The sequence below is a fragment of the Staurois parvus genome, unplaced genomic scaffold, assembly GCF_062004578.1.
Source record: "Staurois parvus isolate SC_StPar_1 unplaced genomic scaffold, SC_StPar_1.0 ptg000696l, whole genome shotgun sequence".
NCBI lineage: Eukaryota > Metazoa > Chordata > Amphibia > Anura > Ranidae > Staurois > Staurois parvus.
In genome coordinates this window covers 9,389,611-9,416,546 of record NW_028318492.1, presented here as the reverse complement: position 1 = coordinate 9,416,546, position 26,936 = coordinate 9,389,611, and the positions used below count along the sequence as shown (strand labels likewise).

Here is a 26,936-nt window from a genome sequence, read left to right as displayed (position 1 = left end):
TTCATGCTGAAATTCTGTATAGGATGGCAGGGTTGACTCTAAATCAAATTGCATGTGCTTAGTTGTAGCCAAAGCAAAAGACTGGTGTGTTTTAAAAGATACAAATAAAAAAGTGATATTCTCTTCAGCCTCTGCATGCTGGCAGCATAACCATCCTCCCAAAGAAGAGGCATAGCATCTCCTGTAATAAGCAGCACAACAAGGATACATCACCATGAGACAGTACTGTACTTAGTATAAAAATAAATGTCATGCACAAAGTACTTCCATAAAAGTGTGGTGATTTAAAGCAAGTGGCTTTTTTCGCAACGGGCAGCATCTGTTCCCTCACTTTAAGAAAACACCCATCTCAGTGTATAATATTTCTGCCTCAACATGCAGTTGCATCTTTCAGGCCAGCTGTAGACTGAAAGACATACGAGTCAGCTGTGGAGTGGGAGTTATTATGACCAGCTATGGAATGAGAGTCATTCAGACCAGCTATGGCGTGAGGTTGTGCAGTCAGGCAAAGAAGGAACACCATACACTGCAATAAAAATATACTCAGTCCACCCTAGCATGCATCTCATCGATACACTGAATGATCCTCTGTATACTCAGCAGTCTGCTTCTTGCACCCAAATAGACATTTGCCACCATGCATCCAGATGTATTATGCAGTCCCTAAAATGCACTCAATTGCACCCAGAATGCTCCTGCATGCACCCTTTTATACACTAAGCACTCCACAACATGTACCCCATTACATTTCTTAATAGTTTATTTTTTGCTTAATAAAACATACATAAGTACATCAAGGTACAAAGAACAGCACGTATTCCACTACATTTAAACAGACATCTGTACAGAGATTAATTACATTTTATCGAGCAGTGTGGCAGTTGTATGTTGTTAATATACCATAGGGTACAGAGAAATTGTTACCTTAGCCATTGAGTAATATACATATAAAAAGGGGAGAGGTGAGAGAAAAAAATGGAGGGACATGGGGAGGAAGGGGGCAGGAGAATGAGAGTCACTCTGACCCAGGATGAAGTAAGTTTATTCAACAATCAATACCAAGCTATTGATGAATTCCTAAAACAGTTTTGGAAGCAGTGAATACAGAAGATGTGTACATCAAAATAAGTCTACATTGTCAGCCTCTGTGCATCAACAGCCCAGTAAGCCCTTATTTGTATACATTTTTAAGTACAATTTCATATGGAATATGTAAGTTTGTATAACAGTAGGACGCTGTTAAATGCCAGGTGCCATATGTATAGCGCAGATGGGGTAAGGAGTTTTAATTTTAGCAAAATATAGCATAGAAATTCATATAGAGGTTTCAGGTGGCAGGCAGCCATGATAATATCTGTTACACAAAGTAGCATGATTAATGGATCTACTGCCAATATTAGTCCTTGAAATGTGTTTGGTAAATACTGGAGAATTGGGTATAGTAGGCTGGATCATGCATGAAAGATATTGTTGCAGACATTCATTACAGTCTTCCACTGTCAGGGCAGGTAAATTCCCCTGCCATTTCAAAAGAAGAAATATCAGCCTAGCAGTATTGGAGTTGATAATTTTGGTGTACAGAGAGCAAACCAACAATGCACCATAACCAGAACTGTCACCTACTAATAGATCTTAATGTTAGAGAGTGCCAGGATCTCCAGTGAGAGGCAGTTGCAGGGCAGCCTTTTAGGAATTTAGGAAGTATGTCTATAGAAATAGAAAAACCTTGGCAAAAATACCATTTTTAAAAAGTTTACCTGGCTTACTGGGCTCACATTTGATGGTGAGATGATGAAGCAGGGGGAGAAGGTAATTTGTGATATACTATGAAACAGGGGCAGACTGACAACTCATGGGGCCCCCGGGCAATAGGGGATCATGGGGCCCCTGTGTCCTTGCCCAAACTCAAAAAGGCCTATGAAAAAGGTACCAGGAGCATCTCATGGGGTCCCCTATTGACCCCAGGCCCTTGGGCAGTGCCCGAGTTTCCAAATGGTCAGTCCGTCCCTGCTATGAAATGTTATTTTTTTACCTGTACCCCAAGATGCCTACAACTTGTTACCCAGCATACGGGAGTGTTGGTGTCAGTGGGCAATGTCAAAGGGTTAAGTGGAAATAGAAAAGACCTATCCTTAAAATATAACATGCACTGCACCTGATGCCCTGAGTAAAATAGCAAGAGGTTCCAAGGCTTATAAGGCTTACAAATAACCCAGTTAACAACAGCATGCATCACAAAGGATGCCAAGAAATTATTTTTTGTATGTACACTGATTATATGTGCAGAGTGCAAAAGCTCTATCTAAAATATATATTTAGTGCAAAGGCCAAATTTCCAAAGAACTGCCCAAAGATACTCCCACTTAACTGAATCAAGTGCCTTTTCAACATCAAGTAAAGCAACTACCTTGACCCACCACCTGCATGAGCAAAGTGTGTGAAGGGCCACTGGAAATTGATATATCTGTCCTCTTACCTAGCATAAAGTGTGTTTAAACTTGAAAGATCAGAGAAGTAATCATTTTGCCAGAATCTTAGTTTTTTTGCATCCACAAAAGGGAGATTGAACAATCAGAAGAACAGAAATCAAGCTTTTTATCTTGGGATACCACTATCACATTCTACAACATCAAGGTGGGAAAATTCTCATTAGTCAAAGTGGTAAGAGCCTTTAAGACAACTTTTTGACATAAGTTTAGGTTTTAAACAAATTCTACGGGCAGTTCAGACTGAAGGCAGCTATGGTCAGATTTCCTTCAGAGAGACTGCTTTCTCAATAATCAATATTGGAGATTTGAGAATCTATGCTAGCTAGGTACAACATCAATGCAACCTTATTATATCTAGCCTTGGAAGTATGTAAGGTTTGATAGTAAGAGACAAACTGCTTTTTATTCAGGACAAAGTGTACTCTCAGAATGTTCTATCACAGCTATACTAGCCATTACAGATTGTAATCTAGCTAATCATATCAGTAATCTGTCTTTTTCCCTCCTCTTTGAAAATATAATGCACATTCTGAGAGGCCGCCTCCATAGTTTGTTGCATCAGTATGCGTACATTGTCAGATATCCCATGCAGCAAATAGAAATCCCAATAATCTCAGAAAACAGTGTTACTTGCATAAATAACATTCATATGAGACATTGTGTAAAATGATAGACTTCAGTGCATATAGAGAGATCGGATCTCTCTGCTGCTTCTGAGGTGAATCTACCTAGCCTGGAACTAGTAGACATAATGAAGTCACCTGCGATACCAATGTTATCCATGTAGTATGCAGTAACCAGGAATATAAATGTATGCAGTGTTTGAATCATGGCTGGTGGGGGTATATACAGTCCCACCAAGACCAGCTCCATATATTTAATATTCATAGTATACAGTATGTTATGACGCATTTCCCTTTGAAATCCAATTTGAGATTGAGCGGCTGAAATGGGAGGGACTTATGTATTAAAATACTAACTCTGGCACAAGTGGAGCAGTTGCACTATAGTAATGCCCAACTCAAGATTTCTAAGGCTTACATGCCTTCTCTCCATAAGATAGGTTTTTTTGAAAAATACAAACATGAGAATGCATTTAAAACTTTCAGCAAAAACAATTTTTTCACAGTATCTCCCTCCCGCCCGCCTGCCTCTAAACCATTCTGATAGTATCCCCCTTACCTGGTGAAAACAGATATACAGTACTCCCCTAAGTCCCCCTTCTCAGCCCCTCACTGCCTCTGGTTCCAGTGTGGGGGACACTACGCCAGCATTGCTATGGTACCTCGAGAACACCAGCCCCCCATAATGATGTCATCCTCTTATCTCTCCTGAAAGGATCCAGCTGGTGAATAGGAAGTGTACACATCTCACAGGCAGTGACAAGGACACCCAACTCAGGCTGCTGCAATTTCTGGTAAGATAGGCAGACTAGTAGTGAGAACCTATAGTATGAATCCATGCTGATTACCAAAATAGGGCATAGAAGCCCAAAAAATGTTTACTTCTTAAGTATAGTATTTAGCCATTTAGAGGCTTCTTCAGGTAATACGGTTCTTCATTACATTTAGCACAATGCAGAGTACAACACAGTTTACTTAGTGCACCTCACCACAAACTGCATAGACACTAAACTCTTACTGCTCCAGGCACTCCCAAAACACTCAGAACACTGCATAAGGCAACCCAAAAACACTGAGCATACTGCCGCCATTCTTTCCAAATAAAATAAGCATACAGTATTGGATTAAGCATATAACCCAAACATACAGGTACATTGCAGCACATCCATCCAAATACACTCAGAACATATGCCCATCACGTGTCCATCTCAGTTCTCCCATCTCCCTAAGATGGCAGATAAGCAGTTCTAAGGCTTGATTTTCCCTTTGCGTTTTCAATGATTTAAAGCTTCCATATCAATTTCCTTCTCATTCCACTTCAGATGCCTGCAGGGCTGCTGATGAATTTTGTGCTGGCTGTTGGAACACACTGTACTTCAACCACAGCATCTACTACAACTCTTCAGAACTGGACTTTTTTTTACTTTAATGCATGCTCTGCATTAAGGTTAGTAAATGTCCCTGTATTTGTATCACTCCCTCACCCCCTTGTATACTTACTTGAGCCCATTCTCGATCCAGCACTGTGCCCGTCTGCAGTGGCTTTTTCTTCTCTGTCTGATCAAAGAGGCAGCAGTGCGAGCCATTGGCTCTTGCTGCTCTCAATAAAATCCTGTGAGCATAGAGCAGGCAGTGGGGCTGAGCCATACTGTATGTGTCAATAGACACACACAACCCAGCGAGCGAGCCCGCAGGTGGCTTCCAATGGTGACACACTGAGAAGAGGAGGAGCCCAGAGAGCTGTTGGGGGACTAAAGAAGAGAAGATTCAGGGCAGCTCTGTGCAATAGTGGTAAGTATAACATGTTTATTATTTTAATAATAAATTATAAGCTTTACAATCACTTTAAAACTAGAGCTTGGTCAGTTAGTGTGATACCAGTTAAGTTTTTTTTACTCTAACAAGGAAAAAAGCCTTACTTGGTCCCCAAAGATAATTGCATACCAATGAATCAACCTTCATTAGTGTTATCTTTTATAAATATCAATAGCCAGTCATGCTCTATTGCATGTTTTCACAATTGAATTTATATATATATACCTGCGCTAATAAAAACCACATTAAACAATCAATAGTCAAAAAATGAGTTGTGAAACATGAAGAAGCTGAACACAAAAACCCTGATACTATGTAATCTGCAATAATACATAAAAGTGCAGCACTCAAAAAAGTGACAAATAATCATAAAGAAACAGTGAAAAGTGTATAAAAAAATAGTCCATCTAAAAATTAAAGAAAAGTCCCAGAGGTTGTGATGAAACAAAAAAAATCCAACTACAGTTGTTGTATCACCAACCACTACTACAGAAGGCTTACCAGAAAGGCATGCCCCCCTGTTAAGAGGGGCACTGGTGAACATTGATAAGGAGGCACTGATGATGATGCACTGATATGCTGGAATGATGGGCACTGATGGGCACTGACAGGTGGCACTAATGGGCACTGATAGGTGGCAGTTATGGGTACTGACTGATGGCACTGACTGAGACAGCATTGAATGGTGGCACTGACTGATGCACTGGCTGGAGGCACTGATGGGTGGCATTGCTGGGCACTGATGGGCGCAACTGCTGGGTGGCACTGCTGGACAGCACTGATGGGTGGCACTGCTAGGCACTGATGGGTGACAGTGCTGGACACTGATGGGTGGCAGTGCTGGACACTGATAGGCAGCACTGCTGGACAGCACTGATGATCCTCTGTGACATTTGTCGGTTATTGGTAGTACTTTCCTCACGCTGTGACAGCGTGAGGAAAGTGCTGCCGATAACTGGCAACTGTATTTACTTTGTTATCTGCTGTGTCATTGAACACAGTTGATCATGTGGTAAAAGGCCGCTGTGATTAGCTTTTTACCTAGTCAAGTGATCAGCTGTGTCCGTAGGACACATCGATCATTGACGCCGCTGGGGGCGTGCGGGGGGCATGTTCTGGGAGGACACCACATGACACCCTCCCAGAACTGGACAACCACGCTATAGCAGTCATTTGGCTATAACGCGGGGTTGTAAAGTGGTTAAAATCATTGTCGTTAAGACATGTACTATATAAATGGTATCATCTAGAAACCCATCCTTTTATGAAAAGGATTATGTGAAGCCAATTTATAGACACTGATTAAAACTGTGAAAGATCTATCTAGCTACCCAAAATAACCTCAATGAATTTTCTTTACATTTGTAATGATTAATAACTTTCAAAGCAATAAGTAGAGTCATTACTTTTACTCTAGGCTGCTTAATTATAATGCTCGTTGGGAGTGTTTGTTGTAAATGTGCAAACACATTAATTCTAATTACTGAAAAACATTATTACACAATAACAACACAACATTAAAGCTCCAGGTTTTCTCAGTTTTATATTTTTGAGCATCTGTCCTTTTAAACTTTAGGTATTAAAAGTTTTGTTATAAAAATACATCAGTACAGAGCAAGCTGCATCAATATCACATTATTATTATCATTAGTAATAATGCTATGTGACATTCATATCTACAGTACTCAAAATCATCATGAACTATGTGTGTTAAAATTGAAATAAGAACTAATCAACTTCAATTTTCCAAGTGTAAATGAATATGTCGAGTTGCTTATTAGGTATCACAGTTGATTAAATCACACTGCCAAACAGTGAATGGTTCATTTTTTAAAATATAATAAAATATATATTTATATTAGGTTTCTAATTAAGCACATTTGGTTTAAAAATGAATGGTGTATTTGAACAAATGGACAGTCACATGTTTATATACTGTACATATTGTGTACATACAAATGTATCTACAGGCCAAACTTTTTTTGTATTGTTTTGAATAGAATTTGTGAGGGTGTGAATACTTGTCAAGTTTTTTTGCTGTTTGCTTTTCTTGCCTTGAGATCCACTTTCTGAGATGGGAAATCAACAATTTGTACAGCTGCCAGGAATAGACGTGCATGCTGCAAATTTTCATTTCAGGTGCATTAATTAGTTGAAGAATTTTGTTTTAGATGTATTTGTTAATTGAACTAGTTCATTTTCGGTGTTCGTTTAGTATCTTGAGCATTCATTTAGTTTCATTCAGAATAGCTGGTTGTTAAGCAGCGGGTGACCACTGTGTCCTTAGCAACCATTACTCATCTGCTGTCAGTGGGATTCTTTGCTGACAGCAAAATGTAAACAAAGTGCTGCATTAAAAAAAAAAAAAAAAACACAGCGTAGGGGGTCCCCCAATTCATACGCGGTGAGCGGGGCTTGTCCATTGTCTATGCTGTATACACTGGTGTCGGTCTGGACACCTTACTTGTGAGTGCTATGAGTGTTTATTAAACGGAAATTGTTTTAAAACGTGCTGCACCATCATGTCTTTTCTTTGTCTCTGAGTGTGGTCCCAAATTTTACAGAGATACGGTGATATATGAAAAGGCTCATCTATGAAAGATTGGCTGCAGAGTATTGCTCCTTAATTCTGGATATTGTCTATACTGCAGAGTGTTGTTTCTCAGTACCTGGAAATTTGCTTACCACTGCAGAGCATTGCACCAAAGAGTCTGGAAATTGCTACATTCATCGCTCCCAGAGCAATAGCGCTTATGCTGGTCTATAATTTGATCAGCATGTAGCTCTGGTGAGTTTATCCAACTTATCTGGTGGTGGATTGATCACGGTGTTATGATTTTCACATGATGATTTTTTTATATGTTTATGGTGTTTGGACTTTCACATATTGATTTATGGACACTTTATTTGGTTGCTTTATTTAAAGTATTAGCGCATTCCTATATTTATTTTTCTTTTTTAGTTTAATTTTTTGGTGGGCTATTAATATTTTAAAATAATTTTTTGCTAAAGTTCTGCTTTAAAGAATTACACACTTCTAGTAAATCTAATTCAGATCCTCCAGTGATAGATCAGGAGCATGCCCATATGGTTGCTCTACACCAAGTGGCTTGCTGAAGGAACACTTAGAGGGAGACGACGTGGACTGCACCTTCAGGGTACTGCCAAAGAGAAAGTAAACAACACCCTAGTACACAACAGGTAAATATAACCTCCTTTGCTCTTTTTTATTCTAAAGGAAAAATGTTTTGACTTTAGTATCACTTTAAGCAGTAGTTCACCATGGCGTCTGTAAAGCATTTTTTAACACATTTGAGTGTTCTCTTATACTGCCTGAAAATTTTCATCTTAAAATTAAATTTCACAAATAAATTATTCAGCAGTGCTAACTGTATATGTATAGTATATTTCAGCTACAGCGTAAATATACTATATGAAGAAAAAACTTCCTAATGAAATGGCAGACTCTAACAAAACTTTGATGCGGTTTGTCCACTTTTTATGCTTTGTGAAGTTACATTTATTGATTATAATAGTCAGACTAATTTATAGTAATCTGATTAAACAGACGGTATGTGAGTGTCTTCCTTAATATGTGAAAATATAGGTAAATGGATAAAAACAAAAAGGGAGTAGGCTTATAGTTTCACACAGCAAAATCATGTTGGTGACCTGACTTTTCTCTATCACAGCAAGAAATATTGTTAGGTCATCTCCCTGCTGCTAGCCTGTGATTGGACAGTGACAAAGCAGAACAATGAGGAGTCATATCATTACAAGAGACTGATACGAAGTGCAAATTGAGTACTTATCTGGCTGCATTCAAATATGTATGGTGTGGTTCTTTAACCCTTTTGCTGCCAGAGCCATTTTCATATTTTTGCACACATGTTTAAAAAATAATTTCAGGCCTGAAGATTATACTAAACCCCCAATCATTATATATTTTCAGAAAGCAGACATCCTATAGAATAAAATAGTGGTAGTTCCATTTTTTTATGTCACATGATATTATAGCAAAGGTCTAGGAAATTCAAAATATCAGTAAAAATCACACTAAAGTGAAGTTTAGGGCAAACAAGTATAATAAATTACCCTAATATTTGGTAAAATATAAAAGACAAGGTTGTGCCGAGTAAATAGATACCCAACATTGCAAACCTTAAATTTGCATGCGCCTATGAAATGGCGACGACGCTTCAAAAGCCCCTATAGGTCATCAGTTTAGCATTATGGAAGAAGTGCTAGACTTATTGCTCTCACTCCAGTGTGTGCAGCACAACATGTGTATCACAATCAACGTTTTTACGCACAGGCGCCCTGACATGTACATTTACATTCGTACATGTGTATATGTGGGGGTGGGCGGCCTCAAAATTATATTGAGGGGGTGTCATGTGCTTGGGTGTAAATGTACTTTTTTACCAAAAAAAAAAACAATTTTACTTAACAAAGTCCCCTATGTGATGATTTTTTGGAATGCATGTCTCCTCTGGGCTCCATTAGATGCATTGCAATGCAAACAGCCTGGAAAGTGACAGCCATGACCTGAAAGCAAAGTTCATAGATGTCGTCTTCCAGGTCACACATAGAAGGGGAGGGGAGCAGATGTTCATGTTTAGCAACATGCTAAAAAATCCTAATAAAAATAGATCTACACCATTCTGGGCAATTTAGTGCAATGCAATGCATTGCAGTGCATTACCGTCCATTGTGCTGTGCTGCAATACATGTGCATTGGAGCTGCACTGCCTTAAAGTCGGAGGTGGACTCTGTACATTTCAGATACTCACTCACCCAGTGGATCTAACATTGTCCTGCTAAGATCCACTCATCTTCTGCCACTGCTTGGTCCCATGTTGTGTGTGATGTAATCAAGAGGTCTGTTGGCTCTTCTGGGTTCAGAGGGCAGGCCTCCCAGTGACACACCACTAAGCTTGCCCTTCCTCCCTATTTGTGAATTAAACACTATGCCAGTTGTGCTTACTGGTATATGCATGTCACATAACCCAGGAGGCACAGCATGCACTATGGATGTCATTCGCCTAGGTGATTGATGTGCATGGGAGTTGGGCAGGACACTTCTCTTTAAAAAAAAAGGTAAACAAACAAATATAAAAAAGTGCTATTCATGTACAGGATGAGAGGAGGGGTGGAGTGGATGGAACCTTGTTAAGAGAGTGAAGATCTGCTTTAAGGTGTTTGGAATCCATTCAATATTGATAGCCATTCATTGCACTGGAAAAGTATAAATGGGCCCCATAGAACAACTGTTCCACTGTGCATTTCTGGGCAGGACTATATAGGATCTAGTGGGCAGCAAGAATAGGAGGGACTAAAGACTATATTTTTGAGTGACCGTTATATATTATGAATTTTTATCGAGCACCCAGTAATCAGTCCAGTTCACAATTACAACTGTTTGTGATTGTGGCCTGTCCAAGAATATACAGCAATCTAAGATAATACAGGTAAAGCTTGTTTTTTTTAAGGCTCAGAAAATTCACTAAATAACTAAATTTCAAAATACCTAAGAACATATCATTACTACGTGGTACAAATCTGACACAATTTCAGTTGAATGCATCATGCAAGAAAACAAGACAGTTTGTATTACTAGCAGTGGGGCATGCATCAGTAGTCTCCACAATACCATACTTACAATAAGGTGAGAGGTTCAAATAGAACATTTTTGTTAACAACATGGCAAATCAGTGAGACTGGTACACTCTACTGCAAATCATGTGTAAAAGACCCTTACGTGACCTTATTGTCAATGTGTTTTTCATGGCTTCCCCAGTATTACAAATTACCTGAGATACAAACCTTAACAGAGGAAAAGGTCATTTTAATTGCATCTTATGAAACTGCTACAGCCTTTGCTTGTGCAATGAACAAGGCAGTGGGACTGAGTAAAAAACTACCTGCCAGAATTAGTAATTTTGAGAAATGTGCAATTTAATACATGTCATTAGGATTAACTCACTAAGCTTTAATGATCGTGATTTGCCATAATGACCATTTATTTCTAGCAAAATTTTAGTCACATGACTAAAAGTAAAATTAATTATGGTAAAAAAAAGCACATGCATTATATCTTAGGGAAAATGTATAAGAACATTTTGTATAAGAAGACTAGTAACAACTGATGAAGTGGCTAGATGCAAACATCAACCTATAGAAAAAATAGCACATTTTACAAAAACATAATGATTTACTACGTCATTAAAGATTCCATTTTCAGTGTAGTCTACTGATAGAAAAAAAAAATTCTGTACTGACTTTTTGAATTTATGCAATTCTTTGTGAATGATGAGCAAAAAATTTTAACTTTGAGGTATTTTAAAGTTATTATATTTTAGGTTTTATGGTAGGAGTCAAGCAAAGAGTAACAGTATTTACTAACCCAATACTAGCAATCAGAGATAAAAATTCATGCTTCTATTTACATCAGAGTACTAAAATCACAAAACAAGCTTTCTAAGGAGCCAGCCTGCCTGTAAAATGTTATAGAACAAATTTAAAGCATGAATAATCATATTGACATCCACATAACTTTTAGCTAAATTATACACAATAAAAAGTAAATCTTTTTCCAAAATGGTCCACCTCACTGGGACAAATGAGCAGTTTTCCTCAATGTATGGAAGCATGTTAAAAAGGCTAAAAGTGTTTTTTTTTAAATTAAACTTAGGTGCTTTTAAAGACATGAAAATCTTTGTCTCTGATAGAAAAAGCAATGGAAAATCCCAAAAGTTTGAACAAAGGACATGGACAGAATAAAATAACACTGATATTGATCTTAAATATTCCCTATTTTATCCAAACAAAAAAAGCTCTGTCTGATCAAACATTGTGTTGTGAATTCAGGACTCGGTTATATTATCTTTATTGATAATGGTATTCACTTTATAGAAAGTTTGCCCCTCTGGTGGTTTGAGGCAGTGGACTGCATTATTTCTTCTATACGTGTTTTTATATTTGAATCACCAGATAGTATTAGATAGCAGACAAGTAGTCACTTGATGGGAACTCAAAAGCTGATAAAAGACACAACTTTTCTGAAGAATTGTACTGTTACTATATATTGTGATATGTCAGGAGTTTATTCATGGAGACTTGTAAACATGCTGAAAGCACCACTTTAAGGTTGCAGTGAGTTATGGGACAAGAATTAATGTCTCTTTTGATGTGAAGAGACAAATAAGAAAAGGGACAGGAAACTAAAATGATGCACTAGACCACTTTAACAAATCTGGCAAATTCTTTCTAGCTCAGAGGAAACTGTCTGTATTTTTGAGTTAATGCAGACTGATTCATTCATATCTATTAATTGGTTTTCATGTGCACATCCTATTGGCCATGTTGTGAATAGCACAGCAAATGGTGAATTGTGTTTTTTTTTTTAATACAGCCTGGTTTGTAATGCTTAAAAATATTTGCCACAATACAGTTTTAAACTAGCTTTATTATTTTGGCAAGTTTAGCATTCCCATATTGAAGGACTATTAGAACATGGTCATAGTTACATAGTTAGTCTAGCTGAAAAAGTCCATCCAGTTCAACCGGAAAAAAAAAAAAGTTATAAACCTATACCCACAGTTGATCCAGAGGAAGGCAAAAAAAAAAAACAGCAAAGCATGATTAAGTTTGCTCCTGCAGGGAAAAAAATTGGTCACCAAGCCCCCCGTTACTGTGGGACTACCAAAACATGGCCAGTGTATCTCTTTACTATGATCTATTATTGGGAGACTACCAAAACATGGCCACCGTATCCCTTTTTAATAGGTGAGCTCCAGCAAAATGGCCACTGAAAATGACATTACTTCCAATAGCTATATAATGGATTGTTTCACCCTGTTCATTTCCCTATGAAGTCATGTGGGGCATGACGTAATGCGTATAAGGAGCCAGGTGATGCTGTTGCTGCAGAGAAGCTGGATTACGGCTGTTTTAAGGAGTTTTAAAGGCGTTATTACTTTATATATAAGTGCAATTCTTTTAATAAATGTTTGATATTTATTTTATTACACTTTGAGAGACTACCCCATGTTTGTTTGAGCGTATCAGCAGTAGAGAAGGCAGAGACCGGTGGTCTCTTAAAGGGACATATATCAGATGGAATATTAAAGGGAGGAAGATCTGTATCTGAGGAACTCACAGAATTTATTCATACCCCCAAGGGGAAACACTCATCTAGGCCTAGAAATTAAAGTTATTGGTCCATGATTGGAGGTGAGCGTACAAGAGGATAGGTGGTGGGACCACTTGCATGATAGTGTGGATTACTGTGATCATTGAGCACAAAGTGAGGGACAACATTGCCTGTTTATACACTAATACAGTTTGGGGACTATAAACACTGGTCCTTGAGTAATTTAGCAACTCATTTATTTGTTCAACACCTTTAATTTTGTGTATATGTATTATATTTGTATATTTTATTTTGCACAACAAGGTAGAGTGGCATAATGTATACACTAATACTTTTCATGTCTAAGGTGTTAGCTAGCAGTTCAGTTCATTCTTTAATGATCTGGCTTTGACCTCAGGCTCATGTATGGGTGAAAAGGTGTTCTTTAGCAACAGGGACAAGACAGTAGATCAGATATTTCAGATTACACATAGAATATAAAGATACTTGAGCCTCTTGAACATCACAACTCAAATGCAATATAAATATAGATTTTCTGATATACTTTTGTATTTTTTTTTATTTTTAATAAAAAATGAAACAACATTTCATTAATAACACTTACCTTTTGTTTGATAATCATTTCATTAATTTCTTCTACATCTCCTACTGTTACAATTTGAGCCTTTATCACACGATCAAGAAGGGTGAGCCAGTCTTTAAGTTCGGCACATGTCTTATTGAATTCAGCCAGAGCTGGGACCTCTAAGAGAAGTGAAGATGGCATATCTCCTGTTCCTGTTGTTACAAGAGTCTGAGTAACCACAGAGGCTGTTTGTTCAGGACCTGAAAAAGAGTTTATTTTTTTATTAATTTATGACGAGAAACAGATTTCATCACTTTTTTCTCCTTCAGTTTGTATGCACAAAATTATATATTTAAATCTGTGTGATGAGACACATAGGTAACAAGTGGGAAGCCTCACTTTCAACATTCATTGCATGCTCTGCTAGTAATACGGAGTCATGTCAGAGCTTAGTGAGCCTCCAAGAGGGCAAATTGTTGGTGCCTGCTTAGCTGGTGCCTCCGTGACAGAAGCTGCCAATTTATTTGCCTTGACGTGAGATATAGTATCAAAGGTTATGATGGCATATAGTTTCCAGGAAAACGTCATCTGATAAGCCTAACTGCTGTCGACATAATCAACTGACAGAAAAGGACATTGCACAGGATTGTGACCCAGAATAAGAAAACAACTTCTGCAAAAGTGACTACAGAGCTCAATTTCAGTCTGTTGAAGATACAGGCTACACAGTGATAAAATATTAAATACACATTTTTTTACCTGCAAAAAAAATGTGCATTTATTATTTTTGCATTTATTATTTTATTTTATAAAAGGTGAATTGGCCTTTAAGAACACGTCCTTTATTGGCTAGCTAAAAAGACAGAAAATGTAAGCCATTGAAACGCAATGAAAAGGATTTACTGATACTGGTGCACACAGAATCTGGTGCAGCTGTGCATAGTAACCAATCAGCTTCTAATTTCAGCTGTTCAATTAAGCTTCAACAATAAAACCTAAAAGCTGATTGGTTATTATGCACAAATGCACCAGATTCTGTGTGCACCAATTTTAGTAAATCTCCCCATTAGGTTTCTTCTTTTAAAAAATTCGGACTCCATGATTGAGTAAAATAATATTTTTCGTGTAGTAGTGCAGCAAAATATGTTTTATTGATTCATATTTCCAAGACGTAAATACTGTGGTATAGTACAGTAGTGTTTGCAATTTTTTTAAATGAATGAACTTTTTAAAAAATGTTTTTAAAATTAGTTGGCATTTCTGCCCCCAAGAGCACAATATTAATCAAAAGCAAAATATTAATATTCTATGGTGTTGCCACACACTGTTTAAAGGTCTTATTAATTTTAATTACCAGTACTCCACTTTTTTACTTAGTTTTAAGTCTCTAGTCATGTGGGAATTTTGCCACACTACGAATCTCAGCTGAAAGAATCTACTGATTCCTGTTCCTGGTATTGACAGCTGTGTGTGAATAGCAATGCCAATCCCATACACAGCAATAACAGGCTGTTGGTGGCTGCAACTATTCATGCCTGTTGGCACAGATAGCAATTACCTGTGGTGATCATAGCTGGATGAAGTTTGTGTGCGTCTAGCCGCAGTCATCACAGGTGATTGCTGGCTGTGTGAATCTGAAGCCAAGTTTATCAAACTGAAAAATCCCATCTGAACTAATAGGCAAGGGTTGTAAAACATTAACATAGGGGGTGGGCACTATTATTGAGAACATGTACCAATGCAAAAAATAAACAAATATATTCCATTTGGCTGGTGACATTGATTGTTTTAAAGAAAAGACATTTACAAAAGAAAAACTTTTAAATTGCCAGCAAATAACATCTTCTTCCTGGCTTCTTCTTTTTTTTAAGAAAAAATGGTATGTAGCTCCCAATGGTGCCCCAAGATACATTGAGGGGTCTGTGTGCTGAGTTTTCTTCTTTTTGTTTTTGCAAACAATGAACTTTCATTTGCCAGCAATTTAAACTGTTTTTTCCTTGTAAATGTCACTTTTCTGTAGTACATCTTTTGAGTCTGGTGTGTATTTTAAAGGTTAAATTGACCTTTTTTGGAGAAAAAAATTAATGTATATATTTTTGCAGGGAAAAAATGTGCATGTATTATTTTTTTCACAAAATTCTGCAGAGCATTGCACCCATGATCAGTGGATCGCGAGTGTAATATCAGACTCCTGCAGACAGTATAATTTCTTGCTCATACTTCTGTATGGCCTTTCTGTTAGAAAGCTGGAAGAAGTGTCAGAGGACTATAAGGACACTCATCCATTGAAAACTAGCTGTCTGCCATGGTAGCAGATGGGACTCGTAGTATCTTCATTTACAGATTCCTGTGAAGAATCTATTTAATTGATTTCAAAATATGACAGCAAATGCAGGGAGAAAAACCCTATCCACTGTCAGGGGGAATGGAGGCTTAGGAGTGGGTCTCTTTGAACATGTTACATGTTACATCCTAAATATGGGTGTAATATCTAACATGTTCAAAAGGAAACCCTATCCTTTAATGGGTATCTCATGAAAAAAAAAAAAGTTTGAGGTCCCCCATCAAAAAGTACCAGGCCACATCCCCTCAACATGGGACCCCCTCAAAAAAAGTCCCCATAAACAATAAGAGGGCCCCTAAACACTGGTCCCTTTGCTTCATTTTAGAGCCCCCCATATATCAGGGTTCTTATCAGAATTTCCCCATACATCTGGGCCCCCATCAGAAGTAGAGACCAACTGAATCCTCAATCTGTGCACTGTGTAAGAGGACACACCACTGACGTTAGCTGCAGGATAATTCAAATTTCATTGCAAGCTGGATGTGGCTCACAGGTCATAGTTTGGGGACCCCTTGTATTAGATTATTAGGCACCTTTATTTCTGCTTGAAAGCCAGGACTACTTCTTTCAGCTCTCTTACAATCAGAAGAGCAAAGCTATCCACTGGACCATACTTTTTTTACTAGTTGTTCTCCAAGCCTCCTATTAAAAAGAATGGCTGTAACAATCACAATCATTTGGAGGTATGTAATTGCTAAGACTTCTTGAATAGCTTTTCTCAGCTACGTAAAATCAAAGAATGCAGATAACTGAAGTAAAACATCTCAGATAAAAAGATAATGTTACACAGTCAAAATTAATCTTGAAGGTTTATGCTAGGAGGTCTGCAAAAATAAAAATGCAAATCTCTAATCTTAATTAACCTCAGGGTAACATTTTTCAAGGTTGCCTATGATATATGAATGTTGGCCTTGTAATTTGACGAGAAAGACAATTATGTGGATAAAGTTTCTGTCAAAGCTCAGTGTCTCAGTTGATTTGATTTGATTTGATTTGCTGAACAACAGCAGTCTTGTTGTAAAAAATGTTAGCTATAGTATTATTTAGTAGAAAATACACTGGTAGGTAATTCACAATAATAATCATCACTGTTGCAAATGATGGTCACTGACAACAGATAAAGCTGAACTCTAGGCAGTTATAAATGGCACAAATTAATTTAGTTGTATGTTCATTGATGCAACAATAAAAGCATTTTTAACAAAAAAAAAAACAAGAAGTGTTATTACTAAAATTATATTTGAAGAGGAAGAAGCAGCTCAAGCAGCCAAGCCATTTATTTGCTGAACAGAAGCATGATGATGGGATGAGAAAGCAGAGTGAAAGAGGGATGAGATCATTGCTGTGCCTTTTCTGCTTCACTATCAAGTCATATGCTAGGGATGGGCCCATGATGATCTGAATTCAGAGAAAGTATGTTGAATGATGCTGCCTGTCACTTAACCAAAACTGAGGACATTGTGTGGCAGTAAAATAAGTACTGTAGGGGACAGCTCTGAATTGAAATTATTTTAGAAAAGAGGATGTTTTTTTATTTTATCTATTTATCAGCTTTTTTTTTTTTCTGTTGTAATTTTTTGGCTAGAGTTCAGATTTAATACAATGACTAATACTGAACTAAAAGATATTAGGATTTGTATAAGGAAGGGTTACAAATAAATGCAGATATAGAAAAAAATCCATATATTATCCACACCCAGAATTTTTTGCGTAATCACTGTGTAAAATATATAATTTATGATATATACATATACTGTATATATATATATGTATAAATACTGTATAATAATATATATATATATATATATATATATATATATATATATACACACTGTATACACACACACACATATATATATATATATATATATATATATATATATATATATATATATACTGTGTGTGTATATACAGTGTGGATCGAAAGTTTGGGCACCCCAGCTAAAAATGTGTATTAATGTGCATAAAGAAGCCAAGGAAGGATGGAAAAATCTCCAAAAGGCATCAAATTACAGATTAGACATTCTTATAATATGTCAACAAAAGTTAGATTTTATTTCCATCATTTACACTTTCAAAATAACAGAAAACAAAAAAATGGCGTCTGCAAAAGTTTGGGTACCCTGCAGAGTTAATATCTTGTACTGCCCCCTTTGGCAAGTATCACAGCTTGTAAACGCTTTTTGTAGCCAGCCAAGAGTCTTTCAATTCTTGTTTGAGGTATCTTTACCCATTCTTCCTTACAAAAGTCTTCCAGTTCTTTGAGATCTGGGCTGTCTGTCACGCACTGCTCTTTTAAGGTCTATTCATAGATTTTCAATTATGTTGAGGTCAGGAGATTGTGAAGGCCATGGCAAAACCTTCAGTTTATGCCTCTTGATGTAATCCCCCGTGGATTTTGAGGTGTGTTTAGGATCATTATCCATTTGTAGAAGCCATCCTCTCTTTAACTTCAGCTTTTTCACAGATGGCATCAAGTTACCATCCAAAATTTGCTGAAATTTTATTGAATCCATTTTTCCTTCTACTCGTGAGATGTTCCCTGTGCCACTGGCTGCAACACAACCCCAAAGCATGATTGATCCAACCCCATGCTTAACAGTTGGACAGAGGTTCTTTTCATTAAATTCTGTGCCCCTTCTCCAAACGTACCTTTGCTCATTCCGGCCAAAAAGTTCAATTTTAACCTCATCGGTCCACATAACTTGTTTCCAAAATGCATCAGGCTTGTCTATATGTTCATTTGCAAAGTTCAAACGATGATTTTTGTGGTGAGGACGTAGAAGAGGTTTTCTTCTGATGACTCTTCCATGAAGACCATATTTGTACAAGTATCTCTTTATAGTGGAATAGTGTACCACAACACCGGTGTCTGCCAGATATTTCTGGAGGGATCGTGCAGTCAAACGTGGGTTTTGAATTGTTTTTCTCACAATCCTGCGAGCTGTTCTGTCTGATATTTTTCTTGGTTGTCCAGATCTTGCTTTAACTTCCACTGTTCCTGATGACTGCCATTTCTTAATTATATTCCGAACAGAGGATATTGACATCTGAAAACACTTTGCTATCTTCTTATAGCCTTCTCCAGCTTTGTGAGCGTCAACTATTTTCAGTTTCAGTTTTCTAGACAACTGCTTAGAAGAACCCATGGTGCTGATTGTTGGGGCAAGGTCAGATGAGTCTGGGCATTTAAAACCTTTGAGATTGACATCACCTGGTCTTCCCAGACGATGATTGAGAACAATCCATGACACTGACAGGTCTCAGCTTTGCAAAGGGGGCAGTGCATGCTATAAATTCTGCAGGGTGCCCAAACCTTTGCAGACGCCATTTTTTTGTTTTCTGTTATTTTGAAAGTGTATATGATGGAAATAAAATCTAACTTTTGTTGACATATTCTAAGAATGTCTAATCTGTAATTTGATGCCTTTTGGAGATTTTTCCATCTTTCCTTGGCTTCTTTATGCACATTAATACACATTTTTAGCTGGGGTGCCCAAACTTTCGATCCCCACTGTATATATATATATATATATAAATATACACATATACATATATATACACGTATATATAAATAGTGATATAAACTCAGCACAGGGTACAAGAGGAACAATAGCAGAAATGTATGAATGAATTATGTGTATGTAAAGTATCAAAGTACCACATAGCGGGTAAGGATAAGAGAGGGAAAATTAAATAAATATTAGCAGTGAAGACAATAATGATAATACATACCTATATTAATAACAAAAAAGGATGGGTACTGCTCACAAGGGGAAGGAGGAAGAACAAGATTCCATTCTTGCTCATACCCCTTTTCTACAAATCAATTTTTAGTCTTTACCTTCACCTGCACTCTGCCCTCAATTAATTTTTTTCATTGTGCCCTTATAAGTCAAATATGATCACATACAGGGGCGGACTGACCATTTGGAAACTCGGGCACTGCCCGAGGGCTCGGGGTCAGTAGAGGGCCCCATGAGATGCCCCTGGCACCTTTTTCATAGGCCTTTTTGAGTTTGGGCAAGGACACAGGGGCCCCATGATCCCCTATTGCCCGGGGGCCCCATGAGTTGTCAGTCCGCTCCTAATCACATACACCATGTTTCTGCTATGATCCCTCTTGTACACTATGTTGAGCTTGTATTTAATATTTTTCAGCTATTTAGATACATTGTGGGTGTCAAACATATTTAATAGTTATTGCTTACTTATATATAATACACAAGTTTTTGGGTGTTGCTGTCCTGGTGATGGGTTTGTTTGGTTGTACCCATGGGACTGGTAGATTGCAACCTCTTCAAAACTTCAGTTAAAACAGACTCGCTTTTTAACTGATACAGATTAGATATAATTATTCTCTATTACTATGAGTTGTTTTCAGTCTAAAGCTTTGCTTTACTCAAAGAAGAAAAAAGTTCTGAGTGGCTGAAAAGCTATTCTTACGCAGCTAATCAGTAACGGCTGGAGGGAGGTGGAGTCTCACCATTAGGCCACATCCCCCAGCAAAGGACATTCTTGTGCACTGTTAAAATTCCTTTATTGCATATGCAACTGAAATATTAAAGCGATAAAGTAGCTAAATACTATGTATTCTCAAATACTTATGCACAATGTTTTCAGAAAACTTTAACATACAGTATATGCCCCTGATTGTGCATTGAAGCATTTACGAAAAGAAGAAATTTGCATGTTTATCATGTAATTTGGTTTTAAATTTTTGCTTTCTTAACAACTGTTTGCAGAAATAGACAGAAACATTATTAAACTGAAATATTGCCATTATTACGATAAATGTAGCTTGAAAATGGATACATAAATCATACAGTAACCCAAATGAAGCTTCATAAGTCAAACAAACCCAACATGCCTTTTAGAAGAACAGAAAGTCAGTGTCCTCCTTGCTCATTTTTACCTTTCAGAGTGAATTATTAACATATAGTGTACATCCCTACAATCTGTTAGTTCATACTGCAAATCATTAGCAGAACTCTTACCAACAGATGGACCACATATAGTTCATTAATAATAAATATTTCATTCTGGCATTGAGCAAAACAATGCTCAGGTATGAGAAGCCAAAGGGGATACCGTAAATACATAGCTTAAATAATTAAAAACGCACATGACAACAGAGTTTGAAGACTGAAAACTGCTTCACACATAACTACACATATGTGAAATCAGGAAACTATCATTCCAACCTTAACCTATTTCTTCCAGCCATTCCCATATTCTAATCTGCATTCTAGGGCCATTTGTGAAGACTTCCTTAAACTCTGAAAACTAGAATAGTCTCACAGACACCGGTGATTTTAATGTAGACATGATTAGATTCTGTTTCTCAACAGTGGTATCTGTGATATGCCCAATCTAGCCACCAATGTTACTATAATTGATGAGATTGCATCTCTCAAAAAACTTTTGAGGCTAAAGTGCTTGACCAGTGGTGACATGCACACATAGATCAAGGATAGGCAGAGTTCAACTTCTGGCCACATTTATCAACATTGCCTTTAGTATTTCTTCAGAACTGATTCTATAGAGTTGACTTACTAAAAGCAAATAGGCTGTTCACTTTGCAAGAAAATGTTCACTTTTAAAGAGAATTTTCCATGAGTTAGGCGAATGAGGCAGAGTTTTGTTGGCAGATATCATCCAGTCTTGTGAAAGCAAAGATACATTTTTGTATGCATGTGATTGGGTATTCTTTGCAAAGTGAGATTTCACTACATCCACTAAGTTATAAAAAAATAACCTTGCAAGTCGAACAGCCTATTTGCCTTTAGTAAATCAACCCCCATGTGTTGTGGTGGCTACTAAAATATGCACTTTCCACTTGTAATGCACTATAAACTGGTTAATGGTTTTGTGATAAATACATAAAGGATTCCACATCTGCACAGCAAAATAGCAGTATGCTGTCTCCAAACAGGCTCATCAAAGGCTACTTGTAGTCCAGCTGTCTTATTTCTAATACACAGATAAATAATAATCAATCTATTTAGTAATTGACATGTTCCTAAGATATAAGCATGCACACATAAAAGTCAAAGAAAAACTGTTCTGCTATTGATTGGCACCCTCAGCGTATAACTACCATCTAAAGTTTATAATTAAGCGTCATACATTTACAGTCTTTAAGAGACAGCTCCTGATACTGACAAAAAGAGGGGCAGTGCAACTGCGCTGGGTGGACACTCTTATTACTGAAACAGTCAGTTAGTGTTGATGATGCCAGTCTGCATGATCTCCTACGCCAATGTCAGAGTTTGGTCTGTTGTCTCCTAGAAAAAGTGCTTCAATGATGGTAGAACTAACAGTATGAGTATGCATTAGACGGCAGAGCCACTACAGACTCTGTGCAGTGTTTCACATGTAACTGACTCCTGTATATGAATTAGCAGTCAGCCTCAAAGGCTCTGTGTAACTGTGTTAGGGTGTTTTATTTGAGATTCAGAAGGACAAGAGAATGGAGTGGAGGTAGCAGTGTGGGTATGACAGATGTCACCAGCCACACCCGTGTCATTGCCACCAGTGCATTCTTCTGTTCTTCTGCATGAGTGACATACTAGCATGGCCAGTCACATTCAATAGCAAGGAGCCTCTAAAACTGGCTGTACTATTTTCTGTGAAATTGCTAGTTGCCTGCCTGCCACTCTGAACAAGTATGCAAACAAGATTTTTCAAGCTTTCCTAATGTGCATTTTTCCAAATCAACAAAAATATTAAAATTGGTAAGTATCACAGTCAGGTGACTTTCAAAAGTTGGAAATTGCAGCCCCATATTTCCTTCTGTAGGTTTTCTTTATAACTTTACCTTTATACTTATTACAAATATAGTTGGCTATTATGCCTTTCAAATTCCTCTGTGTTTTTTTTTTATTGTCATACATTATTTAACTTACTACTTTATTAAGTACACAGCCCATAAAGTATATATTAAAGAAAATATTACTCTCGTAGAGGGTATCACTTCAAGCAGTTCATTTTTATACGATAACCCATTTAAGTCAACCCTTTGTGCAAAAGATAACATGGAAGCATGAAAGTATGAACTTAACAAGCATGAGATGGCTATGACCTAATGAAATAGTTCCAGTCAAAGGTTAAATCAAGTATGTTGTACTAGGAGTTTCAACTGATTCACATTGAATGATCTCTTTATTATTATCTCCCTCAGTTATCAAATGGCATCTTTGTACTTTCTGTTGTAGCCTATGATGATTTTATCCTTTTTTCTCTGCGGTCTCATATCAGATCTTTCTGAACAATGGTTTCTTATTATAAAAGGCAAGCATTTGTATGTAGTACCTGTAATATTCTAATTATTAGTTTCTGCAATAGGATTTTCTCTGACCTGTGACTGGATTTAACCTTTGGCACCCATTCCACTATGTATTGAGTTTGAAAGGCAGTCCATTTGTATTTTTCAGTCAACATACTTAAAATATTTTAAAACAATGCCAAATACATAGCTGACAATATACACACTATTTTAACATGAATATTCAGGGTTTGGAGGGTGACTAATAAACAAAAGTGAGAGAAAGGGATTATTTAGCAAGTAGTAAGTAGGTCATGTCAGAGTGATTATTATTACACCAAGAGCTTTAAACTAGCCCCTCACAGTAGCAAAATATGCGTTCTACACATTCCAAGGCCACACATAAGACAGAGTGCCCTCTCAAGATGCTTCCTCGGCTACCAATAGCATGGCCTCACTAGGCCTCAGGATCACTATCTGTACACAAATCCCTCGCCAGCTAAAGTCAGTAAACAACCACCTATGCCTCTAGGCCTTATTAAAGGGAGACTAGCAACCCCATCAAAGGTCACCACATCTAGTTGACTTGTTTCCTAACTTATCTTTGCCTCACAGTTTCTTCCCAGACTTTTACCAGTTTTACATGTTTGGCCTCTCTTTAGCCATGGCCAACTCCTCTCCTTCACATTATCATTTTGGTGTGTAATCAAAGAATGAAGTCTTCATAATTGTCCTTCATTAAAAAAGATAAACTTTTTTTTTACTAATACGTTTTTCTTCAGCAACATAAACTCAGGTACATGCAACTTCATAATTTAGTTATCACGGATGGTGCCAACAATAACAGCATTTATTAGGCTGTTCACACTGCACAACGGACAAGAAATTTTTCCTCGTTACCTCAACCCATCAGGAGAAGCATACTGAAAAATTCCCAGGGAAAGCACAGCTAATGGGGCCATACTCCCCTAAGATGGGGAAACACAAATTCCTACATCCCACATTTGACTGTGTTTGATTTGTAAATAATATATGTGCATGTATTTATTGTAACTAATACCAACCATATGACTATTCACTTACATAGGATGCAGTTAAGATTGTTTGCACTGCAGTTTTTTTTATAAATATCCCTACAGTCTGTTTAAGTAGGAATGGTTAAACTGGCTTTTTTTTTTTTTTGCAAATGGAGCATCCAGTTGACAGTACAAACACATTAACACAATGCCAAATTTTTGTTTTAACTTCGATAAAAATATGAAATATAAAAAAATGTGCATATCATATTGATAAATACATACAAATTCCCCCAAAAGCCCAATAAACAATGAAAATTAACCAACTATCCCCACACAAATTACATAATGAAAGAAAGAACAAATACACCAAATAAATTCTTCTTCTTTTTATTATTATTGTTATTCTTATACAGGATTTATATTGTGCCAATAGTTTGCACAGCCCTTTACAAAACAAAGGGAGATAGCATAGTTATAATACAATTCAAATGGAGAAAAATTGTTTAAAGAAGTGGTGTAACAGCTGTTATTAACAGCTTTGGGAGGTTATCAACTTTACCAAGGGACGATGTGTAGATAATGAATAAAATGGGCCTTGGGAACCCATGCAAAAAAGGAAAAGGAGAGGAGGAGTTGTAGGTGACATTGATGGTGCATTGGTTGGAGTAACTTTAATGATAGTGAAAAAAATAAATATAGGTCAGTGCATTAATGTATAATAACCTCCCATAGCCTTTCCAATGACTTGCTAATATTTTTAATTAAAATCCCTTCTTTAGCCACTGTCTCTTTGTTTTGATGCTCCTCCTGTTATTTAAGCCTAATTTGTAAGTTTTTAGGAAGAGGCAGTGCATAGTTGCCACCACCCCCCTGTCTAGTGAGCACGCCTGTAGAATAGTGTGTCTGGCTGCATTCTGTGTATTTTAGTTCAATTCCAACTACACACAGTTTCAGATCTAGTTGGCTACTAGGTGTTGCCACTGGCATCTTGTATATGGTAGCCTGTGAAAGCTGTAGGGGTGTCAGAGTGAGGGGGCCTCTTTCTGACTTACACAGTAAGCCATTCTTTATACACTCTCTTTCACTTCACATTCTTTAAAGAAGAATGATTACTGTGTAAGTCCAAATGAAACTGTGTTGCAGACTGTCGCACAGGAAACAAGAGCCTCATTCCGACTTCCGACATAGTAAAGCATTATACTTCAACGTATGTCAAGGTAAAACAAGCAAATAAAGAAAGCTTTACAACATAAGTCACAATGAGTCTTTTGTTCCCTGTACTGCAATTTAGGTTTTTTTGATCTGGAGCCTTGTTCTGACACCCTTTCCTCTTGCTTTATAGTACTAAAGGCATTGAGCTTTGCTGTGCACACCTGTGTGGGCTTTTTTTAAACTTTCACTGTACTATAGTTGAAGCTACCCCTCTCTGTGCATATATTGTAACTACGCTTGTCTCAGAGAAGCATAAAGTGCTTACAAAGCTTCAGCTTCAAGAAAATCTCCAGAAAGGTCCAATCAGTTATAAAAGGAGCACAGCATTTTGAGGATTGGAAGCACAACAAATTTACAGACCCTATTTATTTATATGAGTTTTATTGTATTTGAAATATGCACTTTATTTGTATTTTGCTGATCACTACTGTTTTTATTCATTTCATTAGAGTTCATTATGCTTTTGGGGAATAAGGAATATACATGGGCTCAATTATAGTGTGGCACTTCTTTTTACACTTACCTAAAATTTCTGCCTGCCTAAAGGACACTCTACTCCTATATATATCCGTAGCTCCAGGGAACATAGATAAATAAAGTGTTCCTTTCTTTAAACAGGTATTTCTCACACTATTTCTTCCTTTAATGTTCCTTTAATGTTTTTAAAAGCTTAGGACCAGATGGTTTTACCATCAAGCTCTACAAAACCTTTTCCATGATTCCTTTGACTGCCTTTTTCACTCAGACGGGTAACACTATCTCTGATTCTTGTCCATCCCAACCCAAGCATTAGAAGTGCATATTTCTGTCCTTCCCAAACCAGGAAAAGACTCAAAATATGGCAGCTTCCATCCCATAAAACTAATTACTGTGGACATCATGTTTAATGCAAAAAAATAAGTCAGTTGATTACAGTCTCTGCTGCAAGGCTTGATTCATCCAGATCAAACAGGGGTTTGTTTTGGGTAGATAGGTGGATACAGGGTAATTCTGTTTCTTTATTCCTTCTTGCTGTGGACACCAAGAAGGCCTTTGATATAGTCCATTGGCTCTTCTTGAAGTCCATCCTCACTCATTTAGGGCTGGGTAGGATTTTTGTACCTAAAATTAGGGCCTTTACTTTAACCCTACTGCTATATTTAAGTGAATGGTCAGCTGTCCTTGCCATTATCTATCTAGAACAAGAAAAGACAGGGCTGCCCCTTGTCACCATTGTTCTACAACCATACCACTTAAACACTTGGCTGTCTATTTGCATACTAATCTCTCCAATTAGAACCTGCACCTGGAGTCATACTACCACAAACTGGCTATCTACGTTGATGATCTCTTACTGTATATTATTCCCCTAGTATCCAAAACATCCTGAAATAATTCTCTCAGTTCAGGACACTTAGTAATTTGATTGTAAACAGCTCTAAATTGGACTTAAACTGTCCCAATCTGA

At 37.2% G+C, this 26,936-nt stretch overlaps 1 protein-coding gene across 1 annotated transcript in view; it reads right to left on the bottom strand.

The window, feature by feature from the left end:
• DMD (dystrophin) overlaps positions 1 to 26,936 on the bottom strand; it is a 2,676,943-nt gene that overhangs the window by 1,056,156 nt on the left and 1,593,851 nt on the right. The window contains exon 50 of the mRNA XM_089653005.1: positions 13,687 to 13,907. Within this exon, the coding sequence (XP_089509131.1) occupies positions 13,687 to 13,907 (221 nt within the window). The remainder of the gene's footprint in view (positions 1 to 13,686; positions 13,908 to 26,936) is intronic.